General features: G+C 36.7%; 2 protein-coding genes and 1 pseudogene across 2 annotated transcripts; 1 reads left to right on the top strand and 2 right to left on the bottom strand.

The window, feature by feature from the left end:
• Window positions 1-7,021: 7,021 nt before the first annotated feature.
• LOC131429837 (uncharacterized) lies at window positions 7,022-10,209 on the top strand. Its single transcript, XM_058594235.1, has 2 exons — window positions 7,022-9,940; window positions 10,020-10,209. Exon 1 carries the CDS (start codon window positions 7,052-7,054, stop codon window positions 9,536-9,538), a length of 2,487 nt encoding a protein of 828 aa, XP_058450218.1. The 5' UTR covers window positions 7,022-7,051; the 3' UTR covers window positions 9,539-9,940; window positions 10,020-10,209.
• Window positions 10,210-14,564: 4,355 nt separating this feature from the next.
• Window positions 14,565-15,935, bottom strand: LOC131433099 (uncharacterized). Its single transcript, XM_058599903.1, has 2 exons — window positions 15,582-15,935; window positions 14,565-15,500 (listed from the first exon to the last, which is right to left on the bottom strand). The coding sequence occupies exons 1-2, from the start codon at window positions 15,703-15,705 to the stop codon at window positions 14,704-14,706; spliced, it is 921 nt and encodes a 306-aa protein (XP_058455886.1). The 5' UTR covers window positions 15,706-15,935; the 3' UTR covers window positions 14,565-14,703.
• A 4,056-nt stretch (window positions 15,936-19,991) lies between these two features.
• LOC131429212 (uncharacterized) lies at window positions 19,992-22,666 on the bottom strand (annotated as a pseudogene).
• Window positions 22,667-26,440: the final 3,774 nt, after the last annotated feature.

Below are 26,440 nucleotides of genomic sequence, written 5' to 3'. Positions count from 1 at the left end.
CTTGAATATTTCTGTTACTCCTACTATATAACACTAGTCTTACTATATAGGGCAAGGGGCAAATTACTCTAAACTTTGTCTGAACTCAAACAAGTTTTACCGGGAGTAAAAAAGTTTAGCAGGGATCTCGCTGGATTAGAATGGGATTAGAGAAGTTTAGTCGAGATCTGGAAAAGCATTATTTTGACATAAGAAGCTGTAAACGTGGGAGCAGAGATGCCAGATATTTTCATAAAAAATCTGTACTGCTTTGTATAAAAAATCTGTATTTATCTGTATTCACTAAACAAAGGAAATTTCGGAAATAAAATGACGTTTAAAGATATTATTCCATTAGATTATTGTTATAGAATGGCAGATGCAAGAAGCTTTCCTTTATATCGTAAGTCCTTGCCGCACTTACAAGAACAATCAACGACGATATTTAATTGTTTTTGTTATCAACCACAATTGAATTGTAAATCCATATACTTTTTTCGTTTGAAAATGATGACTTGGAATTCGAACATGGAATTCAAACGCCCAATACGCAACGTCAAGTCAGGTCATACAACTTTTCAGTCTGACAATAAAGTTTCATGACGCCATGACTTCCTTGAACATCAGTTTACATTTGTTTCAAATTATGATATAAATGTATTTCAGTGTTCATCATTAAACAGCTGCACGAAAAAATTTTCATTTTAATATGGGCAAACAAACAAGCTTAGACGGAAAAGTTTCATTATTTCTTTCTTACTTTTTGTGGTATCTGTATAAATCTGTATTTAATTTGAGAAATCTGTATTGAATCTGTATACGCATGCAAAAATCTGTATAATACTGATAGATCTGTATAAATGGCATCTCTGCGTGGGAGCTCGAATGACAGTTACACTACAAACCAGCTTAGACAAAAATAGGTTTGATTAGTTATAAATAACTCAAACTTATCTAGACTAGTTGGGATTAAGTGAGATTAGAGAAAATTATTTTGGAATGACATGAGTTTATTAGTATGAGATTGTCTAGAGTTTAGAGTTATTTGCCCCTTGATATAGGGTAACAGAGGTATTTTGGCCCACTTTAGGATTGATTTTATTTTGGCACACTTTATAAAAATATCCACCAAATATTGTAATACCTTTGAAAACCCCTTCCGTAATAGGTAATTTGATGTGATTAGCTTCAAATTGATGCAAAATGAGTTACTTAACATCGATAAAATCCGATGAAATCGATAAAGTTTGTTAGGTGGGCCAAAATATATGAAGTGGCCAAAATACCTCTGTTACCCTATTTTACCATAATTATGATTAAATTTAAATCATACTAATTACAATTTTTAAGTAATAATTGTTGATTCTTAAGTTAACCACAAGTGTAGTATTTTTAGACATCGGGTTGCAGTAGAAATAACCATCAAACTGTTGCTGCGTAGGCAAAAACATAGAACAATATTTATTAGTCGCCAGCTTTGCGTATGGTTTAAACTATTTTTTTTTCAATCGTGTTTATCATGAAATGAATAGTTAAAAATTTGAAATAATTGTTGACGATATCATTGCTGATTAAGGTTTAATCAAATACAAATAATAATACCCCTAAGAGCACATTCAGCAGCTGCAAGATTCATATGGGTGGTCTATAATGTAAATGAAACTGAAACAAACGTATCCCCAGCAATCCGTATTAGTTTTATTTATTCGACCAGTTCTACTGTCAAATTTAAAACTGGTATACACTGCAGTTCTATTTTTTTCTATATCTGAAACACAGATAAAACGTTGCTAGGGCTGCCAGATTATTTTGTTATAATTTCTAGATTTAAATTTTAAAACTGACATAAATTATGCATCTAGAACTAGAACACTCCTGAATATGCCCTAAGTCCCATACAAACGAACCGCCAATGTTTGGTTCACAGCCTGAACAAGTAAGCCTTACTCCCTTTCATTTGCGATAGTTTGAAAATGTAGAAGGAGATCGTGTCTGGCAACGCTTTATGCTAGTTGCTACGGTGCAAAACAAACTTGTTTGTTTATGTTTATCGTTGCTGTATTAAACTGCAACAATCAGTCTGAATATCACCGGCACTAGCACAAAAGATGAAAAATGAACACAAACCAGCTGTTTTTCAAAGAACGGCGAATCTAACATTGACAGCAAATGGAGAAAATCATCGATGAATGTTTCGACTTTGGTTTCAAATCGTGTATAGAAATTATCGTATATTCTCTGATCAATTTATGATTAGTCGATGAATTGTTAGTTTATCTTCAAAAGGCACGCAAATGTTACCACTTTACTTCTATATCCACTGAATAAATCAACATAAAAAGAGTTTCGCCCTTTTTCGATTTGTTTACTTTTATACTTCTTGTGTGAATTATAAAGATACGCCCTTGCGCATTTTTCATGAAATTGGCTGGTTTTCGCTACTAAGACAAATCTGTGAGTAGTTTTATTGTCTCTTTTACTATTTCCAGTAATAAAAGGTTCGGTAACCATCTAAAATAAAGAAAATAAATAGTTTCGCCCTTCCTTACTAGCAATTGAAGTATCGCCCTGTTTGTTGGCATGGAATACGGAGGGCGAAACTTGCGTAAACAAATGGAATGACAGTTTCGCCTTTTATAGTTCTTTGTATTACTAAGATTGAGATTTTTGTAGAATACGAATTTTTAGACAAAATTGTAGGATTTTGAAGCATTTATTGGTAGGAGAGAGAACCTCGATTTGTTTACTTTTGTAAGATACGTCCTTCTTTGAAAAACAGCTGAAACACCCACGAATCTACAAATATCAATACAGCTAGTTGTGGCGTGAATACTTAAGCGCACCTTCATGTGAGTAAACCAACTTTGCAATGCTCGATTGCGGCCCCCCGAAACTTGGTCATACCTGAAAATAAACTACACTGGCTACACTGGAATGTAAACACGAAAGGAAGTAAGAGAGACTAGATGAAAGCTATACTATAATTACTGTTTTTGAGAAGAATAGTCCAGCCACAGTTTCGAGTAATTGGCAGTGAATAACAGTTTATATAAAGCTAGTTGAATTTCCGTTTAATCAGGTACGATCAATAGATTATATATGTTTTGAATTGATTGAAATTTGAATGATTGTAAATAAATGTAGAATTAACTCTTTAGATTCGTAAGATCAGTTGCACGAGCCTAACCTTAACAGAGCAGGCGTGACATGTAACAAACCGCAAACTACTAATTGATCAGTTCGGAGATACTAAACGTAAGAAAAATTACATATTTATATATACACATGAACTCACAGCATAAATCATGATTCCTCCACAGGAAAATTATAATCTTTCGTTGAATATAATCACAGGTGTTTTATTTCTTCGGGATTATCGTTTCGGAAAAGTCTCTATGGTCGTTAGCCCTCGCTAACAATTTATAATTTTCGTTTACATAAGTAAACCAAGCGAACGGTCATGTCAAGTCGAAAACTACGCTCAAAACGATCAAATAAAAAGGTCGCCGGGAAAGGTGCGAACGGTGATGTGCAAACGATAGTGACGGAAGATGCAAACGAAACCATGTTCGGACAAGCCTGCCGGGCGTGCCGTGAACTAGATACGGATGAGATGGTGATGTGTGATAGTTGCTCTAAATGGTACCATTTTCATTGTGTAGGTGTTACGCAGGAAATCGAGAATTTTCCCTGGAGATGTTCCAAATGCACTGACGCAAACGGAGTTCAGGAAACAAGTTCGACTGTTAACGTTTCTCATCACAGTGATAAAAATGCACGGGAGCGAACCACTCAAAAACCATCTTCAAAAATATCGCCAAAGCAGAAGCATCAGCTGGATAGTTCGGATAAAAATCAACCAGTAGATGTTTCATTGCCAAGCCATTCATTCAAAACAGCCGGACTGGAACAGCAGAAAGCCGATTTAACTTCAGTTGACGCCGTTCGGATGTGGACAGAACTGCGAAAGTCGATAGTTAGTGGAGCTCCATCTGTCGCGTCTTGCCGTTCGTCGCAAGCACTTGCAAGACTGCAAATACAGAGATTAGAAGACATGAGAGAAGTGGAACGACGTGAAGCTGAGCGCCAACGGGTGATCGCAGCAGAGGAAGCGAGAAGAGAGAAGGATTTTCTGGAACGGAAGTATCAATTACTCGAGCAGGCTATGAGCGAAGGCAGTTCAATCAAAGCAGCATCGGAACCTGGGGAGGATAATTGGCTGCCGGAAGAATATCAACAGGAAACTCCAGATAACGTTAGCAATTATTCTGTATCACACGAACCGGGTCCCCCAGATCCATTTCCTGCACCATCGTCTTCAATGTCGTGTCTGAACCGCAACATCACGCTGAATGTGACTCCCAGCAAAAACCACCCACGAGACACAACCCGTAGGCAACTGAATCTGAGTGTATGCCACCTTCGAAAGATTTCGATTGCGCAAAAACATAATCCGCCAGCAAATCCAACTAATTTAACGTCGCCTTTAATAATGAATTCAGCACCACGGGAATTTCATCCAAATAACTCGCGACTATCGCAAGATGGTCAGGATTCACGATGCATCTCAAATCGAGAGTACCGAGGTGGATTGGATTATTCGTCGGACAGGCAACGGAATGTACCCCATCCATCATCAATGCGTAACTGTCACTCCGATGGCTATGAGCAAGATGAATCTCTATCTATTTCTCGCAAACAGTTAGCCGCTCGTCAAGCCATTGCTAAAGATTTGCCTACGTTCTCAGGAAATCCTGAAGAATGGCCATTGTTCGTTTCCACCTTTAATAGTACAACAGCAATGTGCGGGTTCACGAACGAGGAGAATATTGTCCGGCTTCAACGCTGTCTCAAAGGCCGCGCTTATGAAGCGGTAAGGTGCAGATTGATGCATCCTTCCAATGTAAACGGTGTAATGTCTACGCTAAAGATGCTCTTTGGGCAACCGGAGGTAATTGTGAATTCGATGATATCCAAGATCAACTCTATGCCAGCTCTAAAGGAGGACAAGCTCGAAACTCTCGTGGATTTCGCCGTCAACGTTGAAAACTTCTGTGCTACAGTCGATGCTTGCGGACTCGAAGAATATTTTTATAATGTAACCTTTCTTCATCAATTAGTAAACAAGCTGCCAGCGTCAATAAAATTAAACTGGGCCCAATACAGACGGTCGCTTCCCATAATCAATCTCCCATCCTTCAGTAACTGGTTATACTCACTTGCCGAAGCAGCCAGTGCAGTTACATTCTCAAGTATCATTCCTGAAATCAAGAATACTCGCAATGACTCACGAGCAATCAGAAAAAGTAACTCATACCTCAATGCGCATTCTGAACAGCTGTCTCCAGATCATCAGCCAGCAGTGTTATCCAACGCGAAACCACCGACCAATTGTTGTCTGGTATGCAAAGGAAACTGTAAGTCGATCGCCAAATGCAGACGATTTCTTGAATTCTCTCGTGATTCCCGTTGGTCAACCGTTCGAGACCTGGGGCTTTGCCGTAGATGCCTACGTCAGCATAAAGGAGGTTGTCAGACCAGGATGTGTGGCAAGAACGGTTGCGAACTAAAACACCACGAGCTGCTACACAATGATCTGAAACACACGACATCGCCTCAGGCAGTCTCTTCGAATTCTTGTGATCAAATTTCTCCAACTAAGCGTGACGATCTTCCCAAATCAAACTCTATTACATCGGAACATGGATGTCACACTCATCAGGTTTCATCTAACAACGCTTTATTTCGCTATTTACCGGTAGTGCTTCATGGAAAGCAACGTTCAGTTCAAACATTTGCGTTTCTTGATGACGGATCGGAGCTTACACTACTTGATAGCGATTTGGCAGATGACTTACAACTTGAAGGAAATATAGAGCCCTTGTGTTTACGTTGGACAGGAGGAGCTACACGCCGTGAGGATCGTTCAAGGAGTGTCCGACTGGAAGTAGCCTCCAAACATGAGCCGTTTAGGAGGTATAGTTTACACGGTGTACGCACAGTTAAAGAACTGCTTCTTCCCCCGCAAACTATGAATATAGAAGAGCTAACTACGCGGTACCCACATCTCAGTGGCCTGCCAATTGCTTCGTACCGAGACATTCGCCCAAGGATTTTGATTGGAATCAGGCATCAACATTTGAGTTTAGTACGAAAGAGTCGTGAAGGAGCTCCACATCAGCCAGTAGCCGTTAAAACCCGGTTAGGGTGGACTGTGTGCGGAGGGGGCAATTCAGACGAAGTTTCAAGCCTCGTACATTCCGTATTCCACGTGTGTTCTTGTAAATCATCAACGGATGAAGACCTCCACAAAGCGATGAAAGAATATTTCACAATCGATGGTCTTGGTGTTACTCAGCCGAAAAGAATTCTTCTCTCTGCAGAGGACGAGCGAGCACGATCATTGCTTCAAACTTGTACCGTATTCAGAGGAGATCGTTATGAAACTGGCCTGTTGTGGCGCTATGAAAACGTTCGTTTGCCAGACAGCTATCCTATGGCTCTACGGCGGCTGCAATGCCTGAAAAAACGGATGGATAAGGATCCAGAACTGGCTGAAACTCTGAATCAAAAAATCACCGACCTTGTTACAAAGGGATACGCGAGAAAACTTACGGAGCAAGAACTAAATCAAGCTTTCCCGCGAGTCTGGTATTTGCCAATATTCCCGGTGACTAATATCCACAAACCTGGGAAAATCCGTATGGTATGGGACGCGGCTGCAGCAGCCTACGGAGTAACACTGAACTCGGTTCTATTGAAAGGGCCTGATTTGCTCTGTGATCTGTTCAACATACTGATCCGATTTCGGGAAGGCAAGATCGCGCTGACCGGAGACGTACGTGAAATGTTTTTGCAAGTTCTTATACGAGCTGAAGATCAGCAATGTCAGCGTTTCCTCTGGTACGACGATAACGGTGAAGTAGTTGTTTACATCCTAAAGGTCATGACGTTCGGAGCGTGTTGCTCCCCTAGTACGGCGCATTTTATAAAAAATTTAAACGCCGATCGATTCATAGCGAAGTTTCCAGATGCTGTTGAAGTGATCCAGAAACGTCACTACGTCGACGATATGCTGGTTAGTGTTGCGACGCATCAGCAAGCAATTGAACTCGCTAAACAGGTGAAGCAAATACATGCCGATGGCGGATTCGAGATCCGTAACTGGATAAGCAACTCCGAACAGGTTACTAAGGCGTTACAAGAGAAACGGACGGAGGAGAAGAGCCTTGACCTCTCTCCTGAATTTTCTACAGAAAAGGTTCTCGGCATGTGGTGGTGTACTTCTTCGGATACATTCACGTATAAGATTGGTTGGAATCGTTATGGTCGTGCTCTGTTAGAAGGTGAAATTCATCCAACAAAAAGGGATATGCTGCGTGTTCTGATGTCTATTTTCGATCCTCTTGGTTTGATCGCACATTTTCTCATGTACTTAAAAGTCATCCTCCAAGATGTTTGGCGTGCCGGAATTGATTGGGACGACCGAATCGACGACACACTGTTCGAAAAGTGGCAGAGATGGCTTCAAATGCTTCCAAGAGTCGAAGAAATTAGTATTCCTCGGTGCTACTTCAGTCACACAGATGCTGTTGGCGAAAATATTCAGCTCCACACGTTCGTAGATGCTGGCGACAATGGCATTGCAGCAGCGTGTTATTTGCGCGTCGTTCAGGACGGCATTGTTGAGTGCAGACTAGTTGCCGCGAAAACTAGAGTCGCTCCATTAAAGTATATGTCAACGCCTAAACTTGAGCTCCAAGCAGCGTTAGTGGGCGCGCGACTATCTCGATCAGTTTCCGAAGGTCTTGTTATCAAATTCTCTCGAAAAATGTTTTGGTCAGACTCACAGGACGTAATATGTTGGATCAAGTCGGATCACCGCCGTTATTCACAGTTTGTGGCATTCCGAGTTAGTGAAATACTGGAGACGACAGAGATGAGCGAATGGAGATACGTTCCTACCGATTTAAACGTGGCAGACGATGGGACTAAATGGAAAGGGGTTCCTGATTTAACTTCAAAGGCAAGATGGTTTAACGGTCCTAAATTTCTTTATCAATCAGACGAATGTTGGCCAGTTTCGTGTAACAACTCGTTGGCTACAGAGCTAGAACTACGTCCGAGCGTATTAGTTCACTCTGTCGCAGCAGTGCCCGCGGTATGCGTTACCGACTTTTCTTCTTGGAATCGGTTAGTTAATGTCGTTGCTCTGGTACGCAGATTTGTGAAAAATTGCAAACTAAAACTCAAGAAAAGTTCAATCGTGATTGGGCCACTTTCAAGCCAAGAAATATCTTCCTCAGCTCATTATTTAATCCGTCAAGCGCAGCAGGAGGCCTATCAAGACGAAATTACCGTCTTAAAACAATCACAGCAAGATCTAGAGCGTTCTACAGCGCGGATTCCCACTACAAGTTCAATTTATAAGAAATCACCGTGGATAGACCAGAATTCGATTTTGAGAATGCGAGGCCGCATCGCCGCCTGTGACTACGCTACAGAGGATGCAAAGAATCCGATAATTCTGCCCCGTGACCACCATACCACCAAGTTGATCGTTGCACATTATCACCAAAAATATCACCACCAGAATCACGAGACCGTGATTAACGAAATTCGCCAGAAATACAGCATTCCCAAACTCCGTGCGACATACTCCAAAGTAAAAAGAGACTGTCAGCGATGTATGAACTACAGAGTACTCCCGCAAGTTCCAATCATGGCCGACTTACCATCAGCACGCCTGGATGCCTTCACGCGCCCTTTCACGCATGTTGGCGTCGATTTCTTCGGACCGTACGAGATCGTCATAGGACGTCGAGCAGAAAAGCGTTGGGGGATGCTGGCAACGTGTCTCACAGTTCGGGCGATTCACATCGAGGTTGTGAACTCACTTAGTTCTGACTCGTGCATAATGGCACTTAGAAATTTTGTGGCAAGGAGAGGTAAACCGAGAACCTTTTACAGTGATCGTGGCACTAATTTTGTCGGTGCAAACCGTGTTATCAAAGAAGCAGAAGGTTCTATCAACCATGAAGAATTGATGAGAGAATTCACCGACGCGGAAACTAGCTGGACGTTTCTACCTCCTTCTTCTCCTCATATGGGTGGGAGTTGGGAACGCCTGATTGGGTGCGTTAAAAAGAACTTGATGGTAGTTCTGCATGCTCGGAAGCTCAGTGACGAAGTTCTGCGAAACGTGTTAACAGAAGTTGAAAATGTCGTAAACTCTCGACCGTTGACACATGTTCCCGTTGACGATGATTCAGCGCCTGCTTTGACCCCGAATCATTTCCTGCTGGGATCATCCAACGGAGTTAAACCGTTAAGCACTATCGTCGATACTGATGCCGTGCTTCGTCCAAGCTGGCGATTATCTCAGGTTCAAGCAAATCGTTTTTGGACACGTTGGGTAACTGATTATCTGCCAGAAATAACCCGTCGTACGAAATGGTTCAACTATACGAAACCGATCCAGCCGGATGATGTTGTAGTGATTGTCGACCCGCAATCGCCTAGGAGCTGCTGGCCAAAGGGGAGAATTATTTGCACTTAACCGGGCCGAGACGGTCTACCAAGATCAGCGACTGTAAGGACTTCGGCCGGCATTTATGAACGACCAGTTGCCAAGTTGGCCATACTAGACGTGCGGCGCGACGTTGTGTAAGCGAACTGGTGTCCAGCGTACCTGGGGGGAGTGTGGCGTGAATACTTAAGCGCACCTTCATGTGAGTAAACCAACTTTGCAATGCTCGATTGCGGCCCCCCGAAACTTGGTCATACCTGAAAATAAACTACACTGGCTACACTGGAATGTAAACACGAAAGGAAGTAAGAGAGACTAGATGAAAGCTATACTATAATTACTGTTTTTGAGAAGAATAGTCCAGCCACAGTTTCGAGTAATTGGCAGTGAATAACAGTTTATATAAAGCTAGTTGAATTTCCGTTTAATCAGGTACGATCAATAGATTATATATGTTTTGAATTGATTGAAATTTGAATGATTGTAAATAAATGTAGAATTAACTCTTTAGATTCGTAAGATCAGTTGCACGAGCCTAACCTTAACAGAGCAGGCGTGACATGTAACAAACCGCAAACTACTAATTGATCAGTTCGGAGATACTAAACGTAAGAAAAATTACATATTTATATATACACATGAACTCACAGCATAAATCATGATTCCTCCACAGGAAAATTATAATCTTTCGTTGAATATAATCACAGGTGTTTTATTTCTTCGGGATTATCGTTTCGGAAAAGTCTCTATGGTCGTCAGCCCTCGCTAACAGCTAGTAGTATATTCATGGTGGCTTAACAATTCTAGATTATTGTTTAACTTGCATTTCGCTTGTGATCTTGATTCTCAGATAAAAATTGTTTGTTTATTTATTTTTCACTATAATAAACAGTAACTATGGTGTTGCTAGTTTTATAGAAAACTCGTTAAAGTACATTGTCACTCTGACAGTGTATCATGACAATGTACCGCACGATGCAAAATGTGTCCTTGAAAATTTGTCGGAGTACTCCGTATTATAATTTGTATTTGGTTTAATCTCAGGAATAAGTTTTTCATTAAAGAATTAAACGATTTTACTCTTAATGCAGATGAAATTCTGGAGCTCTATGATTTGATTGATTCTTGGATGCTAAACTCTACCTGTTCTATAATTTCTTTCAAGAGTGCTGAGAATGATATAACTTTGTAGGCCATGATATCACACTAGAATATTTGAAAATTCTAGATGAAAAGGTACTGAATGACATGTTTTCGGTTTCGAAATGGACAGAACATATAAACACGTTATGATGTATGAATAATGTATAGTTTCAATAATCTGTATAAAAAACTACATTATACACATACACATACCATAGCGTTACATAGTGCTTCCAACCATGATCTATTACCATATACAGTAAATTTTATTTGGATTCATTATTATTTGCAGTTAAAATAACTATACCCACTTAAACTTCGATGTGATATATACAAAAGAACAGTAAAATGGTGAAATATACTATTTCAATCTGTTGTTCGAAATACTAGATTTGTCTTCAAATAAGCATAGTATATCGTACTATATTAACAGATATTTTACTTGAATATACAAGAACATAAAAATGGTCAAACATATACGATAAATAGTTTTCAAATTAATCAGATGTATGTTCTACCAGATTTATATGGTACATTATTTTTAATTTCACTCTCGAAATGATATATTCTACTATATTTACCTTCCAGTGCAGTAATGATGAATTCTCTATACAAATTTGGAATGTCCTTACTTTATTTATCATTAAAAATGACATTAATAATTCTCGTATAAAGGCCGCTATTAGCTGAGTTTCTCGTAACCATTTTGAAATTGTAGATGTCGCGTCTGAAACACTTATTTATTTATAAAATGGAACGTCCACTCAACTTGCAATTTTGTATCTCTATGAAAGACAGCATTTGTTTCATGTTTTGTGGAAGGGAGAAACAGTTGTTATTGGGAGCTACATAAGAAAAGGGTATACAAATAAAATGAATTGTTTGAAATCAAAATGTTATGTTGGGTAAAACTTTGGGGATTTACTAGATTATTAAAAAAAATCTTTGAATTCTTATAAACAATAATTGTAACAAACAAGATCGTTATTTGAAATAACAAATACTGCATGGAATGTGAAGTCCCGGACCTAACAAAGAAAAGGTCGATTTTTTATTGGGAAACCTCCCAAGCAACCAGAAGTTCCACAATTACTTAAAAAGTCCACTTTCTTGCTGCTTAAAAGTACACGCGGAACTTTTGAGAACTTGAAAGTACAGATCAAGTTCCGCGTGAACTTTCTAGCTGCTTAAGAAAACACGTGGCAATTTTTGACAGTTCGAAGTACAGAACAAGTTCCGCGTGAGAGAGCTGCTTAAGCCAAATCAGTCCCTTTTATCCAAACTTTTGGTTAGTTGGGCTTTCTTATTCGTCGGTATAATTTTCATCTAGAGAAAAACACTCGACTTATCAGTCCTCCAACATTTTAATGCCCTTTGAAAAAAAAAAGATTTTGCACAGCCTTCAAAATAGGCTTCCGTTTCTGCAATAACCCCATCTCTTTTTCTGGAGAAAACCTTTTCAGGTATGGAAATAGATAATAGGCAGACCCTGTCAGCTTGGATCGAAATCAATCTTCAGTTCAACAACGCCATCGCACGGCATCACATTCAACATATCATGTCAATTGTATGGGTGCGCAGTGCTGCTATTTTGGCGCGCACGAATTTGACATTTTTCTCCCCTGCTTCTATGTACGAGATTCGATGCGGACTCGCCTGAGGGTACCATGTTCGCAAAAAAGAATGTTTCCAATGATTTGTTCGGGAAATGTGAGAGCTGGATATCTTGTTAATATGATGTCTTTGATAAAAGTCACTGAGAGCCAGGTCTGGAGAATACGAGGGATGGTGGACCAATTCGCACCGTAAATTTCAAATTCGATTTCATCGTTGTATTTTTCCATAGCTTGATTAAAACTAGAACTCGTCTGAAACAATCAGCTGTTGTACAAACACTAGTGGATTGGGCCATCTAGAGCCTTGTTCTCAAAAAAATACGTCACGTCTATTTACTCAGAAGTGTGGAATAGATAAAAAAAGCTAACTTCCGTGATATAACACTTTTCAAAGTACCTCCTCCCCTCTTGTTACAATGTATGACAAACTTGTCGAATCAAGGTTGATCCGCATAAGGCCGACCAGACCGACTCGACCTAGACTTTTTATTTTGTTCCTGTCGAAGCAGAAAAAAGTCGGTGTCGGGTCGGTCGGATCGGTCTGGTTCGCCGAATGCGATTTGACCTTAAATGTTAGTGGATTATCATGGCTATTGATCGTTTCGATTATATTAGGTATAATCAAACCCTGTCAGCATGGAGCGAAATCAATCTTCAGTTCGGCAACGCCATCGCACGGTGTCACATTCAACATATCATGTCAATTGTATGGGTGCGCAGTGCTGCTTTTTTGGCGCGCACGAATTTGACATTTCTCTTCCCTACTTCTGTGTACGAGATTCGATGCGAACTCGCCTGAGGGCGCCATATTCGCAAAAAATGTTGTTGCCAATGATTTGTTCGGGAAATGTGAGAACTGGATATCTTGTTAATATGATGTCTTTGGTATAATCAGACCCTGGCAGCTTGGAGCGAAAATAATCTTCAGTTCGGCAACGTCATCGCACGACATCACATTCAACATATCATGTCAATTGTATGGATGCGCAGTGCTGCTATTTTGGCGCGCACAAATTTGACATTTCTCTCCCCTGCTTCTATATAAGAGATTCGATGCGGACTCGTCTGAGGGCGCCATGCTAGCAAAAAAGAATGTTATCAATAATTTGTTCAGGAAATTTTAGAGCTGGATATCTTGTTAATATGAGGTCTTTGGTATAATCGAATATAATTTGCAATCGAATTTTTGTTGAGTATAAATGTTAGTATTTGATAGCTCAACAGATCAAGTGATTATTCGATGTCGGATATTTCGAATTGCTCGATTATTCCAAAATCGAGCATTTTCGAATTAATCATCCAATTTTAGTAGATTGTTAGGGTTATTACACACGATGTCATTGAAAAAATCACGCTTTTTTAAGAACAACCAATAAACCATCGGTCAATATCCTTTTTGATAAAGAAATGCAGATGAACTATATAAATTTCAAAACCAGACCGAAACTAAATATTTTCTGTTTCGTTTACTTATGACTTATTTTCTGAGTGTTTTTTTCTGATATCGGCCAATAATCCACATTTCGAAAATATTTCTTTGAAATGATTAGCGGCCCTTACACGAGCATTAAAAATGTCATTTTTAATGTAACTAAGTAATGATGTATTTCAAATTTGTTAGAAATCTCGTCATTAGTACACCATTACACGTTCATTAAAATGATATTATTTTATAGTAATGACATTTTTAATGACTCGTGTAAGGGTCGCTATTGTGTAAAATTTGGCTTATTGACCGTTATCAGAAAAAAAAACTCAGGAAGTTAACATGTTCAAGATCAGAGTACTGAATAATTTTCGTGAGAAGAAGCCGATTAGCGGCCCTTACACGATCATTAAAAGTGTCATTACTAAAAAGGAATGGCACTTTTAATGATCGTGTAAGGTCTACGAGTTCAGTAATGATGGAATTGTGGATTTTCCATCATTACCAACATTATTTCTTCTTCTTATTTTTTTTGTGGAAGTGATGAATATCTTTAGAACTATACGCGAAAAAATGACAAAGTGTAGATTTAAATAGTTAATATTTCATTAACCTTAACGTTTCAATGGCAAATCAAATTTATTTTCAGCTAAACGAAAATAAAAATATTGCTATTGCTGGAGTAGTTACAAATACTCATCATTAATAATGAACGTGTAATGCTAAAAAGTAATGATGTGCAGTAATGCAGTAATGACAAGCGTTTGAGCAGAAGTGTCATTACTTAGTAATGACACTTTTAATGATCGTGTAAGGGCCACTATTGAGAATTGGATAGATGTGGTGAGTGTACTATTACAGTATTCCGTGCTTTACGTTCAGGCATTTATTCGTTAAATTAGCTGTTCATAACAAAACTAAAGTTCACTTATGGCTGGAATTAAGGTATTCAACATTTTCTATGTACATTCGGAAAAAAAGTTATTTAATGAAACAACTGCGTTTCAAAATTAAGAAATTAACCATGATCCCGTCGAATTCACCGATGTGGTACGGATGGCTGGAATAATGTCTGATTCCAAGACGGAAACATAATCCATGGTGCGCTTGACCAACTGTCCTTTAAACACACACTGCTGCATTTGCTCCACACAGTCTGCGGATCCAATGGCGTGATTTTGCTGACAGTAGATGCACCTTTCAATATTGCCGCTCCGTTTAACTATATGACACTTTTGTTCCTTATGCTTCAGTCTCGGTTTTGTCCGGATGCATATACCACAACGGGGTTTGCGCAAACAATCACGAATTCGGTGACCATACCTTAAACAGCGGCTGCAGTAAACAGGCTTTCGTTCAAATGAAGTGAGCTGAGCTTCATAGTCCTTGAAATAAATTTTCGATGGTAATTCGGTGCCTCGAATCGCAACCGTTATCTGTGTCTTCTTGCTAACTGGCAACTTTTTTTTGCGCCACTGCAATATTTCATACGATGGACAGGTAGGTTTAAGATCTTTCACGTTCAATTTGGTTCCAGGCAATTCGGCCACCCCAACGACCACAATAAAACTTAGAGGAATGAAAGCATAAAAATCAGGGTCTTTAGTGATCGAGAAGGCATTTGCCTCATCCATTGTTGTAAATGAAACAATACCCTTGTTAGGGCCAGATCGGCGGAAATATGGAAATTGTTTACGTTTGAGCGATGATTTTATCTGATTTTCATTGCTTTTCTGTGATCTGTATGTTGCTAATTTCGTCTCGAATTTCGCCATTATCGCTTTTGTTGAGTATTTAGTTTTACCATCTACAAGAGAAATCATTCATTTAAATACCTGTTGTTTGAATTACTTTCTCTAATATAAAACAATTAGAGATAATTTTTTACCCCATTGAACTATTACTCCATACACCGGAAGACCTTTGTTTTTAGAATCATACAGGTATGATTTCGGCTTTTTAATAGATTCAATTTTCGGTGGTTCTTTCGCAGACTCTGTCGACTGTTCCATTGTGATAGCAGACAATATTTCCGAACCTCAATATTCTCAAAAGACAGTTGAACTCACGGTTACGGAACTACACGTTAACATTGATTACAAAGTGTAACGGTGGGCCTCTTAATAAATATTGTTTGTCACAGTTGCGGAATTTTCAAAACGAAAAGTGCAAACGATGTATTTCATCAGCAAATATAAAACACAAATTTACATTCAATCGCACAATGTTTACTACCGGTGATTAAAAGTGATATGGAAATGCGATGTTTTTTTTTCAATTAGCTACACACTTGTTAATAACTGTCCACATGTGCGTATCCTAAAAATATAATCGTCGAGAATTTGATTCGGAATTCAAAATATCATGAAATGAAGTATTCCACATAAAATTCAGTATGATTTTTAAATTGGTTGGTGTATTACATTCGAAATCTATTTAGAAATCATACTAAACTTCTAGTCAAATTCCATACAATATTATTGGTTGCAATAATAGTGGCGTTGTTAAGCTTTCTTTATTCTATTTTTATGCGCACAGGATATGCACATTATTTACTATTTTAGTATAAATTTACACAAGAATTTCCGATTACGTAAAACGAACTGCATAACAGATCACATTTTTTAAAAACAGTTAACTTATGTCATTTAGGGGTTAGCCAAATTTTGTGCTAGGGCACATAACCGTTTTCATTATTTTTACGTTTCGTCTTTGACTCATCAGTGCAGAGCAGTTCAAATTGAACTGCTTAGTGCTAAACTCGGCAGTTCAATTTGAACCGCTAAGCAGACGTAAAGTTTATGCTACTTACAGAACACTTTTTGTTTTGCAACGAAGTGCAATGTCTTTTCTGACGTGCCGAACGAAAACGTGTTTTCGACTATTTCTGGCCGATGCAGGTATGGTCATTTAGGGGTTAGCCAAATTTTGTGCTACACTGAGCCAAATTATCACTTTCACATTATATGATATTGTAATGATTTTTCACTATTGGAATTCTCAATGATAGCTATGTGGTGTATTCAACATCATGTCAAGTATATATGTTAATGCTATGAAGCATAACATTCTTCTGGAAGTTATCCTCATATGATTTCAATATAGCAAACAAAATTTCTTGTCTGAATCGAATCTATTAGCGTGTTCTATAGTCACAAGTAGGCAAATCATATAACAAATATCGGAAAAGCCTTTTAAATGCATTTGGTATTATATTGAAACGTATTTGAACAGGTTAATGTAGTCCATTTTATAGACTTTATGATATATACAAATATAATATAATATATATATATATATATATATATATATATATATATATATATATATATATATATATATATATATATATATATATATATATATATATATATATATATATATATATATATATATATATATATATATATATATATATATATATATATATATATATATATATATGTATATATATATATATATATATATATATATATATATATATATATATATATATATATATATATATATGTATATATATATATATATATATATATATATATATATATATATATATATATATATATATATATATATATATATATATATATATATATATATATATATATATATATATATATATATATATATATATATATATATATTGATAATCCAATAAATGCCATATAAAATGAAACAAAGTCAACGTTCTGTTCATAACAAATTAAAATATTTATTTATATAAACATAGATTTAATTACAAGAATATTACCGTTTTTATCATATCACCTAATCATATATCACTTTCATCATAATAGTAAATTTGTCCTTGTTACAAAAATATTCGTTTTCTTATTCAACTCCTAGCCTAATCATATATCACATTCATCGTAATAATAATTGAAACGTTTACGGAAAAAGTAACGATTACTAATACAGTGGATCATAATCGGTGGCCCATCAATATCTTCACAGTGAAGAACTCTCTTCATGTATGTGCAATGTACAGCTTCATAAGCTAAAAAATGTTCATTGTACGCACCGCACTGCCACAACTGTCCAACAATATATACACTTGTTCCAAATTTAATAACTTCATTAATTTCATAAAGCTCCGTTACATGATGTTTAGTAATGGTAACAAATGAACCCATTTTAAAATTTTCACCTCGGTATTCACAAGACTGTGTAATAAATATTTCTCTTTCAGGATCAAATGGTATGGGATGCAAAAGATTGTCGAAATAAGAACGCATTTTGAGTGTCGATGAGTGGAAATTGCCCTCAAAAACATAATTGAAAAAACAGTTTGTACTTAGATCGTAACTAAACTGCAAGCAAGCTTTGATGCACAAAGTATAACAAATATTCCGCCTTGATGATGTGACATGGGCATATTGTTTAAACTGCTTATGTTTTGCTTCAAATTTAAAACACATCATGTTGACAACCGGACCACTTGATATTATAACGGAAGGATAATGCACCAAAAAATGGTGCTTTGGTTTTAAACTTCTACCGAATAGACTTTTATACAACTTGTGATGAATTTCAATTATATTTCTGTATCGATCGATATCTGCAGCAGAAAACGATGGTAGGAGTGCAAAATCTACAACGTTAACTAGCGCCTTACAATATTCCCAAACTGGGTCAGCAGGGGGAAAAAAGGGTCCTAAAATGAAGGACAGGAAATGGCAGAACGATTTCATTTCGCTTGCAGTTGTTCTAATAATAACAGTTTTCATCCTTTGTGTTGCATCATACGATTCTTCTAAATCTGGCATCCTTTTTAATGGTTCATTGCCATCAACTAAACTAATCATTTTTCTACGGGTATTGATTTTTTCTAGAGTGACTATTTTTTTTTTCAAACACGCAATAGTTTATGATTTCGATTACGCCGTATTTACATATTCCAGTATTGAATAAATCGTGCATAGGATCAACTGATGGATTTCCAATTACACTGAACGATGGTAACTGATTGAACTCCGAATCACCCTTGATACCAGTCAATGCTTGGTTGTTCATTCGAATGTCTTTTTGATAGTTTGTTTCATTTCTCAAATAATCTACATGTTCGATTTCATCCTTCTGCAAATCATTTTTACACCGACGACAGAATCTACAGTAGAATGTGGCATTAAATCCACCGGAAAGCTTCAACATTGTATGGATACTGAGATTATCTCCGAAAAACAAACAAAAAACAAATTGAACTTTTATGACCGTATCATTATATTGGATTTCAATTCCATTCTCTTCAATATCTTTAAATGTATGAACTAACTTTTCCATTAAGATATTGATACCAACCTTTTGAATATCAATATTTTTCAGCATACCCGCAATAAAAACATTGCAGAGCCTCGATGCGAATTCTGATGGTATGACTGGAAAACTGTAGTACAACCCGCAAACCTTATGGCGTTTGTTGTGAGAACTCAAATTGTCGTTCACCTCAAATTCATCAGCATAAAATGATATAGGTATCAAATATGCGTCTTTGTACTTTTCTCTGATAGCTCTCCACCCGTGACAGTTAATAAAGTTGCATATTTTTTCTGATTTTTCTAACTGGCTTATGTTCTGTAACGTTTTCTCTAGTACTGTACTTTTTTCGAAATATGATTTTATTTGAAAAACAATTGACATCAATACCAAATGATTTTGATTATGATCTATCTCATATTCCAGTGAATATGACTCAAAGTTATTATTTTTGATAATTATTATTTCAGGTTTACTGAATATCTTCATATCGGTCAAATACTTAAATAGTTTATAATCAGTACTTATGAAATCAAATGTAGTTTTAAGCTTTTTAATATAACAATAATATCTGTAATTATTATCAGCATCATTCGAGATCAAATTTAACTCCTCTATCTTATTTGCGATTAATGTACATAGCTCTTGAATTCCTTTTTGAATCTGATTTACATCATGTCGAGTTATATTAGGACGTTTATGTAAGCTTAAACTCAAACCTAAAATAGTTTCATCAAGTTTGGAAAGTGTTTTATCAATAGTATCTTCTACTTGTCGTTTTGGAGTAAGATCTTTGCTGTTTTGTACATTCGATTTCTTTAGTATATTCAATTCGAACGTATTTGAATTACCATCGAGAAAATGCATCGTGTTTTGACTTAAAACATGCGTAGTAAGGTGTCTTTTAAAATAGTATAACTTATGAAATATTTGTCCACACTTGTTGTATGTACAGGTACATTTATGGTTGTTAGGAACACCGTGATCGTTCGATAAATGTTGTATATATGATTCAACTTTATCAAACTGAATACAACATTCTCCAACAAAACATTTAAAGCAATTCATTGCTATTTTCTAAGTAAAGTATCAATTTTTCAATGCAAGCGTATTTTTCTGGAACATAAATTTTATAAATATGCCTGGTGATGAACAACCACACCAGTTTGGATATTTTCGATTGAGATATCATGAATATGAGTCCAAATTTAATAAGCACATCTATTGCTCTTTTGAATGAAGACAATTTATAATATACTCGATCATACACAATAATGTATGGACCGCGCAGTTCTTTGTAATTATCCCCGATTGCTATCAATTTTGGAGATCGTTGTAGTTTAAGGTCACGATAACGATTATAATGCTGATCTGCTACTTGTCTGGCTTCAGATTCCGTTGCAGCAAATAAAATAGTTTCTTCTTGAGCTGTGAGTATGGTTGGCTTGAATCCCGATAATACTCGAGTAGGTGGCAGTGCACAATTCAGCAAAATTAGAACTGCGCAGAGGCGTGAGTCTGAAAAAATACATTGGAATATTATTGTTAGACATCATCCTGCGTAAAAAATACACTTACCTTCACTTAAATTATTTTCATTCAAATGTTGAAGGATGTTGAGAGACATCTCATCATGTGCTCTTATTGTTATATATTCAATGATGTCTTTTAAAAATCGATCCCATCGATTCATTCCACATTCAGAAGTTGGATATTTTAAACAAAAGTCGATGTCAATCTGAAAATTGTACAAATATGTTATTGAACAAAGTATTAAAAAAGAACACTTTGAACATACTAATTGATATCCAAATTCGTTTTCTATATGCCTCCAGATGTTATGGAGCTTTAGCTTTGCTTCAGTCTTACATTCTTTTTGCTGTCTCGCGGGAAAACTTTCTTCCCATTTGCTAAGAAGAGTTGTCCAAGGAGCATCGTTTAATGTCAGCCAATTGAGACATGATATCGATTTTAAACAGCTCTGTTCCTCAATTGCATTATCTCCTCTTAATTGTTTGGCATACTCCGCCTCATATCGATCACGCTTACGGAGTTTTACTTTTATATTGCATATTTTATTGTAGATAATGCCTCCTGGATTTTTTTTGCTGCCGCCACTGGGAATATAGTACGTAGTCTACGTAAAAAATGTGTGTTAGTTACAACAAACATGAACCATACGGAGTGATGCTCAAACAAACATATTAAATATAAACTATTAATAGTATGACATACTATGAAAGTTATCATAAAACTGTCGTTTTCGCTTGAGGAAACAAAACTTACCTGGTGATTTAATCAAAAATCTAGTTGTAAAAGCTCAGTTGTACAACATATGTGATGGAAATCCAATCGCACTGGTTTAAGAAAAAAAAATCCTGCATAACCATATTGAAAACAATGCAATGCACCACAAAAACTGAACATTGATATTTATCTGTATTAAAAATGTGTTATTTATATTTTAGGATAACACATCTGTATGAAAAAAAGTGTTAAAAGTTTTGTGAAACAAAATAAATCTGCAGATCTAGCATCTCTGCTTAGAAACTTGTGGAGTGATGCCACTTTTCCTTTTTCCACAGAATTTAATGGATAAAATGAGAATATGTGTAATCGAATCGAACTTCTTTTACTATAACATATGTATTGCACATTTCTCTTTTTATTATTTTAGTGATGTTGCTTTTCAGGACCCAAGCGATTATACATCGACCAATTGTTTCGCAATCCATTCATTGTAGGCCGAGTAATAAGCAAAATAATATGATGACTCGAAGAAATCAAAGCAATTTGAATTTTTTTCTATAATAAAATCGTGAATCAAACTGTACTATTATCTATGTATTATAATAAAAACAAACTACTATTATGTACATGATAAATATGCACTATTTAAAAGCTTTATGTTTCACCACAGCGAATAACTGCTTAAATGTAACGGTGTATAGATTGATCGAAATAATTACCTTCTTCTCAGCTGGAAAAAGTGATACAACTGATTCACTGTAGCTCTCCAAATCACCCGTTAAGATTTTTTTCTGTGATTTAAATGCCATTTCGCAATCACTCTAGCAAGTTCCAGTTGTCGACCTTGAGAAAGTTGTCCAATTTCTGCTCGCTTCAATATATCATTTCCCAATTCAGTACTACGCAATAGTTCTAGCAGCACGTCCGGAGTAAAGTATTGACTTGAATCGGACTTGGATTGCAATTGGCGTTTAGCTGCGGTATAACGACGAAATCCACTTGAACCAGCGCCGTCGTTTATTTTTAAAATCTATAGGAAGTTCCGAAAATTCTGATTGAATCAACACACTAGCAATATAACATATATGCGAGCGTACCTTTCCAGCTGCTAACGATATTTCTGCTTCTTGATAATTTTTTTTTACTGACGTGGTTTCATTTTTTTTCAAGTATTGGCTTTTTCCACTCACTTCAGAACCTGATTGCAACGGTTGGCATAATGGTGTCAATGGTTGCTCGAATGAATATTCCCGCGACGTTACCTGGTCACTGAAGTGCACATTTCTCTGCGGACCAACATTTTCTTCATTTTCGTTGATCGTTTCAAAATCCGCACGTTTCTCTATATCAATTTCGATTTGCAAATCGACCGTTTTGAGAGCAGCTCTACTGGAAATTATTTCAGTGATTTCATGTTCCTGAAAAACGTATTTATGAAAAAAAATATTTTTAAAACTATTCAACTAACATTTTTTTCTGCCATCGTTCGATTTCTTGATATATATTGTCAATATTCCAAGAGAGCTCATCTCCCAGGTCTGTCCGATCTAATATTTCTTGTAATTCTTCCTTTCCGATGTTCGCCAACTCAATTAAACCGATACCACAACCTGATTGAAGTGAAAAAGTATTATTGAGTACAAAATATATACGAAGTAAAATACATACCACTCAAAACGTCTAGAAAATGTTGCGGAAATCCCAACTCGAATAAAACGCGTTGTTCTCGGGTAGCCATCATTATTTTTTTCCGTATTTCTCGTCATGACGTCATGCCCAAAATTGTATCTTACACTGTTAAATTTTGTTATATACATGTCATCGAACATTCATACAGCTCATATATGATATTCCCAATATTTTCACTATGGCTATGGATATTTGAAAATCATTGTATATTTTATAAATTTCATATACACAATCAATTATAGTTATATGTTTCCATATGACTTCTATAATAAATAAAAAGAATTGATTCGTATGACACATTTAATGAATAGAAAAAAGATTTTCATTTCAGTGTAGGGCACATAACCGTTTTCATTATTTTTACGTTTCGTCTTTGACTCATCAGTGCAGAGCAGTTCAAATTGAACTGCTTAGTGCTAAACTCGCCAATTTGGCTAAACTCGTTCAATTTGAACCGCTAAGCAGACGTAAAGTTTCTGCTACTTACAGAACACTTTTTGTTTTGCAACGAAGTTTAGTACTAAGCAGTTCAATTTGAACTGCTCTGCACTGATGAGTCAAAGACGAAACGTAAAAATAATGAAAACGGTTGTGTGCCCTAGCACAAAATTTGGCTAACCCTAAATGACCATACCTGCATCGGCCAGAAATAGTCGAAAACACGTTTTCGTTCGGCACGTCAGAAAAGACATTGCACTTCGTTGCAAAACAAAAAGTGTTCTGTAAGTAGCATAAACTTTACGTCTGCTTAGCGGTTCAAATTGAACTGCCGAGTTTAGCACTAAGCAGTTCAATTTGAACTGCTCTGCACTGATGAGTCAAAGACGAAACGTAAAAATAATGAGTTAACTTATGTGTTTGCCTCGGTTTATATTACCTCGTACTTAAGCACAACATCTGAGAAACGTTAACAGTCAAATCAAACCAACGACATGAAAAACAGCTTTTAGCAATATATGCATATGTCATTCGTGGGCATCGGGATAGCAGTACCTATGCCAGTTTCCACCCTACTTACTGTTGTTTAAAATCAATTTTGAAGTACCATCCTTTCTTACTGAAAATCGGATCAGTTTTTAATCTAGCACCAGCCAAAGGCTTTATTGCCTAAAATAAATACAGCTTCTTCTCCAACGAAATGTTAGAAGTTAACAAACACAGGCACTAGATAAATGAAGTGAAGAATGAGGAAAAAACATTATACTTCGTCCGTCTTCTAGTAATTGCTATCAAACTGTTTGTTTAAAACGAGTGAGAGAGAGTTGGCATCACTGCGAGTGCGATGCGGTGTCCTGGTGCTGCTCTCAAAAAAGTATAATTTTAATGTGTTGTTTGATGCGTATAGTTAGGAATGGTTGAAATAGTTATTTTGAGTGATAGTGTAGGTGTGGCAATTGTGTGTTTAGTGGTGAGAGTGCTATTTATTGAATAGTGTTGATTCGCAAAAACTGAAAAAGGTTAAAGCGGCGGATACTGATAGTTTGCCGCCCCAAAATTCAACGATGTTAACCTGTTAACCGATCGAAGCGCCATCTGCATGTCATTGTCGGTGTTGTCGGATTTCTGCGGAATGTGTGAAAGTTTACAAGTCGATCGTCATTCGGTTTTTATTTTATTCTTTCAGTGGTCGTGTTTCATCTCGCGTTGCTGACAGCAGTGCGAGCAGGAGAAAAGGGATACTGGTGAGATCGTTCCTTGGAGATATTTTGTATTTTTCTTACTTATTATATTGCTCCTGAGTATCGAAAATCAGGTTTTGTTGAGATCATATTGTTTACCAAAACATATCCGGATCTTTTTCCCTTCCTACTAACAAATCTCCTATCCCGTGATGCTCGTGGAGATACAGTGGGACCCGCGGTCTCTAGAAACAACCAGTATCGGACTAACATTCCTTCATTTTCCTCAGTAGCACAGCCTTTGGTCGTAGCCAGCGTCGTTATTGATCATTTAATAAAAAGTTAGGAGTGAGTGGGTATGTACAGTGAAAATGATTAGTTTCTCCCAAACTTCATTTTCTTGGTTCATTGTACATTTCCTCTCATTCGGTTAATCACGAAGTGCAACTACGGGCGATCTACTTCAGCTCAGCTCAGCTCAAACTGTTGGTTTAAAACGAGCTTCGAACGTGCAGCTCTGTTATTTAGTGTGAACCTAACTCAAGTTCATAAAAATGATTTTCTTCAAGAAAGCGCTTTGGCAAAATTCCGGATTTCCAAGCAAAAACTACTTCAATTTGTTGCCTTCAAAAGATTCTTAGGGGGACGTGATATAGCGTGATAGATAAGTCGATGACCACCTGGGATCGATTCCCAACCCCGCACATAGGGTCAGAAAATTTTTCTGAACCGAAGAGGTAAATGACCTTAAGGTTAAAACCTCTATAATCGAAATTTAAAAAAAAAGATTATTAAAAGAAAACTTCAATCTGTAAATTAATACATATTTTCCTCCCTTGTTATGAAACAGATAGGCGAATCTGATACTATCAGCAAATTGCAATAATTTTGACTTAATATTAAGCTAAACTAGCAACTTGTTCAAAGCATCTGAAATATACAGTGATCAGAAGATTCATCATACTTTAGTTTATTAAAAAAAATGTAATGGAAATGCCAACGAAAATGTAAAAAATGCGTTTCTATGAAGTAAGTTTCAGCTTTTGCCTTTTTTTCTATAAATACGTTTATTTCATAGGCAATATACATAAGTTTTTCTTCGCCGTGGCATCCACAATACATACTCAGCTTTTGCCTTTCTTAAATATCTTTTTCAATTCCCACATTACTTCACGGACGGACTAAGTCATGAGATCTCACTCGGCTGCTCGTTTCTAAGTGCTCAATTAACCCGGTATAAGTGTGAAATTGTAACTGTTATTTAATTCCCGCTTTCTTTATGAATGTGTGTAATAGGTCGGCGACTTACTCCATTTTATAGCACGCAATGGACGATGTTAACCAAGGTAAGTTTTCTTGTTGAATTCCAGCATACTTCAACCGTTTATGCTGGCATTCTAGGTAAATTTGGTTATTTGCTAGTTCTATATAACTTGAAGATTTGTATATTCATTTTTATTTCGAATTTAACTAAAAACAGCATTAAAACGGGCAAAATTGGAAAAAAAGGAGTGACGAATTGACAATGCAGTACGCTTTTTCTTTCTCAGTTCCGACAGATTTCTGAACCAATCGGTTACCGGCACTCATTCGAAATTCGGATATGGAATGCATACTAAATTCCACATGGAATTATGGATGGAAATTTTTCGCTCATTCGTATTTGATTCGAAATACATTCACCATTGGTATTGTCGGTTCCGGCAGGATCGGTCAGAGGTTAAACTTCATTCGAAATTGGTTATTGCTCTCTTCCACATGGAAATCCGAGAGAACATATTCAGATTGCTTCACCCCTCGTGCAGGTTGAATTTTCCGTGTAGAAATAACATCGCATCATTTTTCATGTTGAATTTCATAACACTTTATGTCAAAACACGTGCTCTTTTTAAATACAAGGTAGTCCGTAGTAAACATAAAACGGGCGAGATGCACT

Source organism: Malaya genurostris, chromosome 2 (genome assembly GCF_030247185.1).
Source record: "Malaya genurostris strain Urasoe2022 chromosome 2, Malgen_1.1, whole genome shotgun sequence".
Lineage (NCBI taxonomy): Eukaryota > Metazoa > Arthropoda > Insecta > Diptera > Culicidae > Malaya > Malaya genurostris.
Note: the sequence above shows the minus strand (reverse complement) of the source record. Positions and strands in the feature narration are given on the sequence as shown.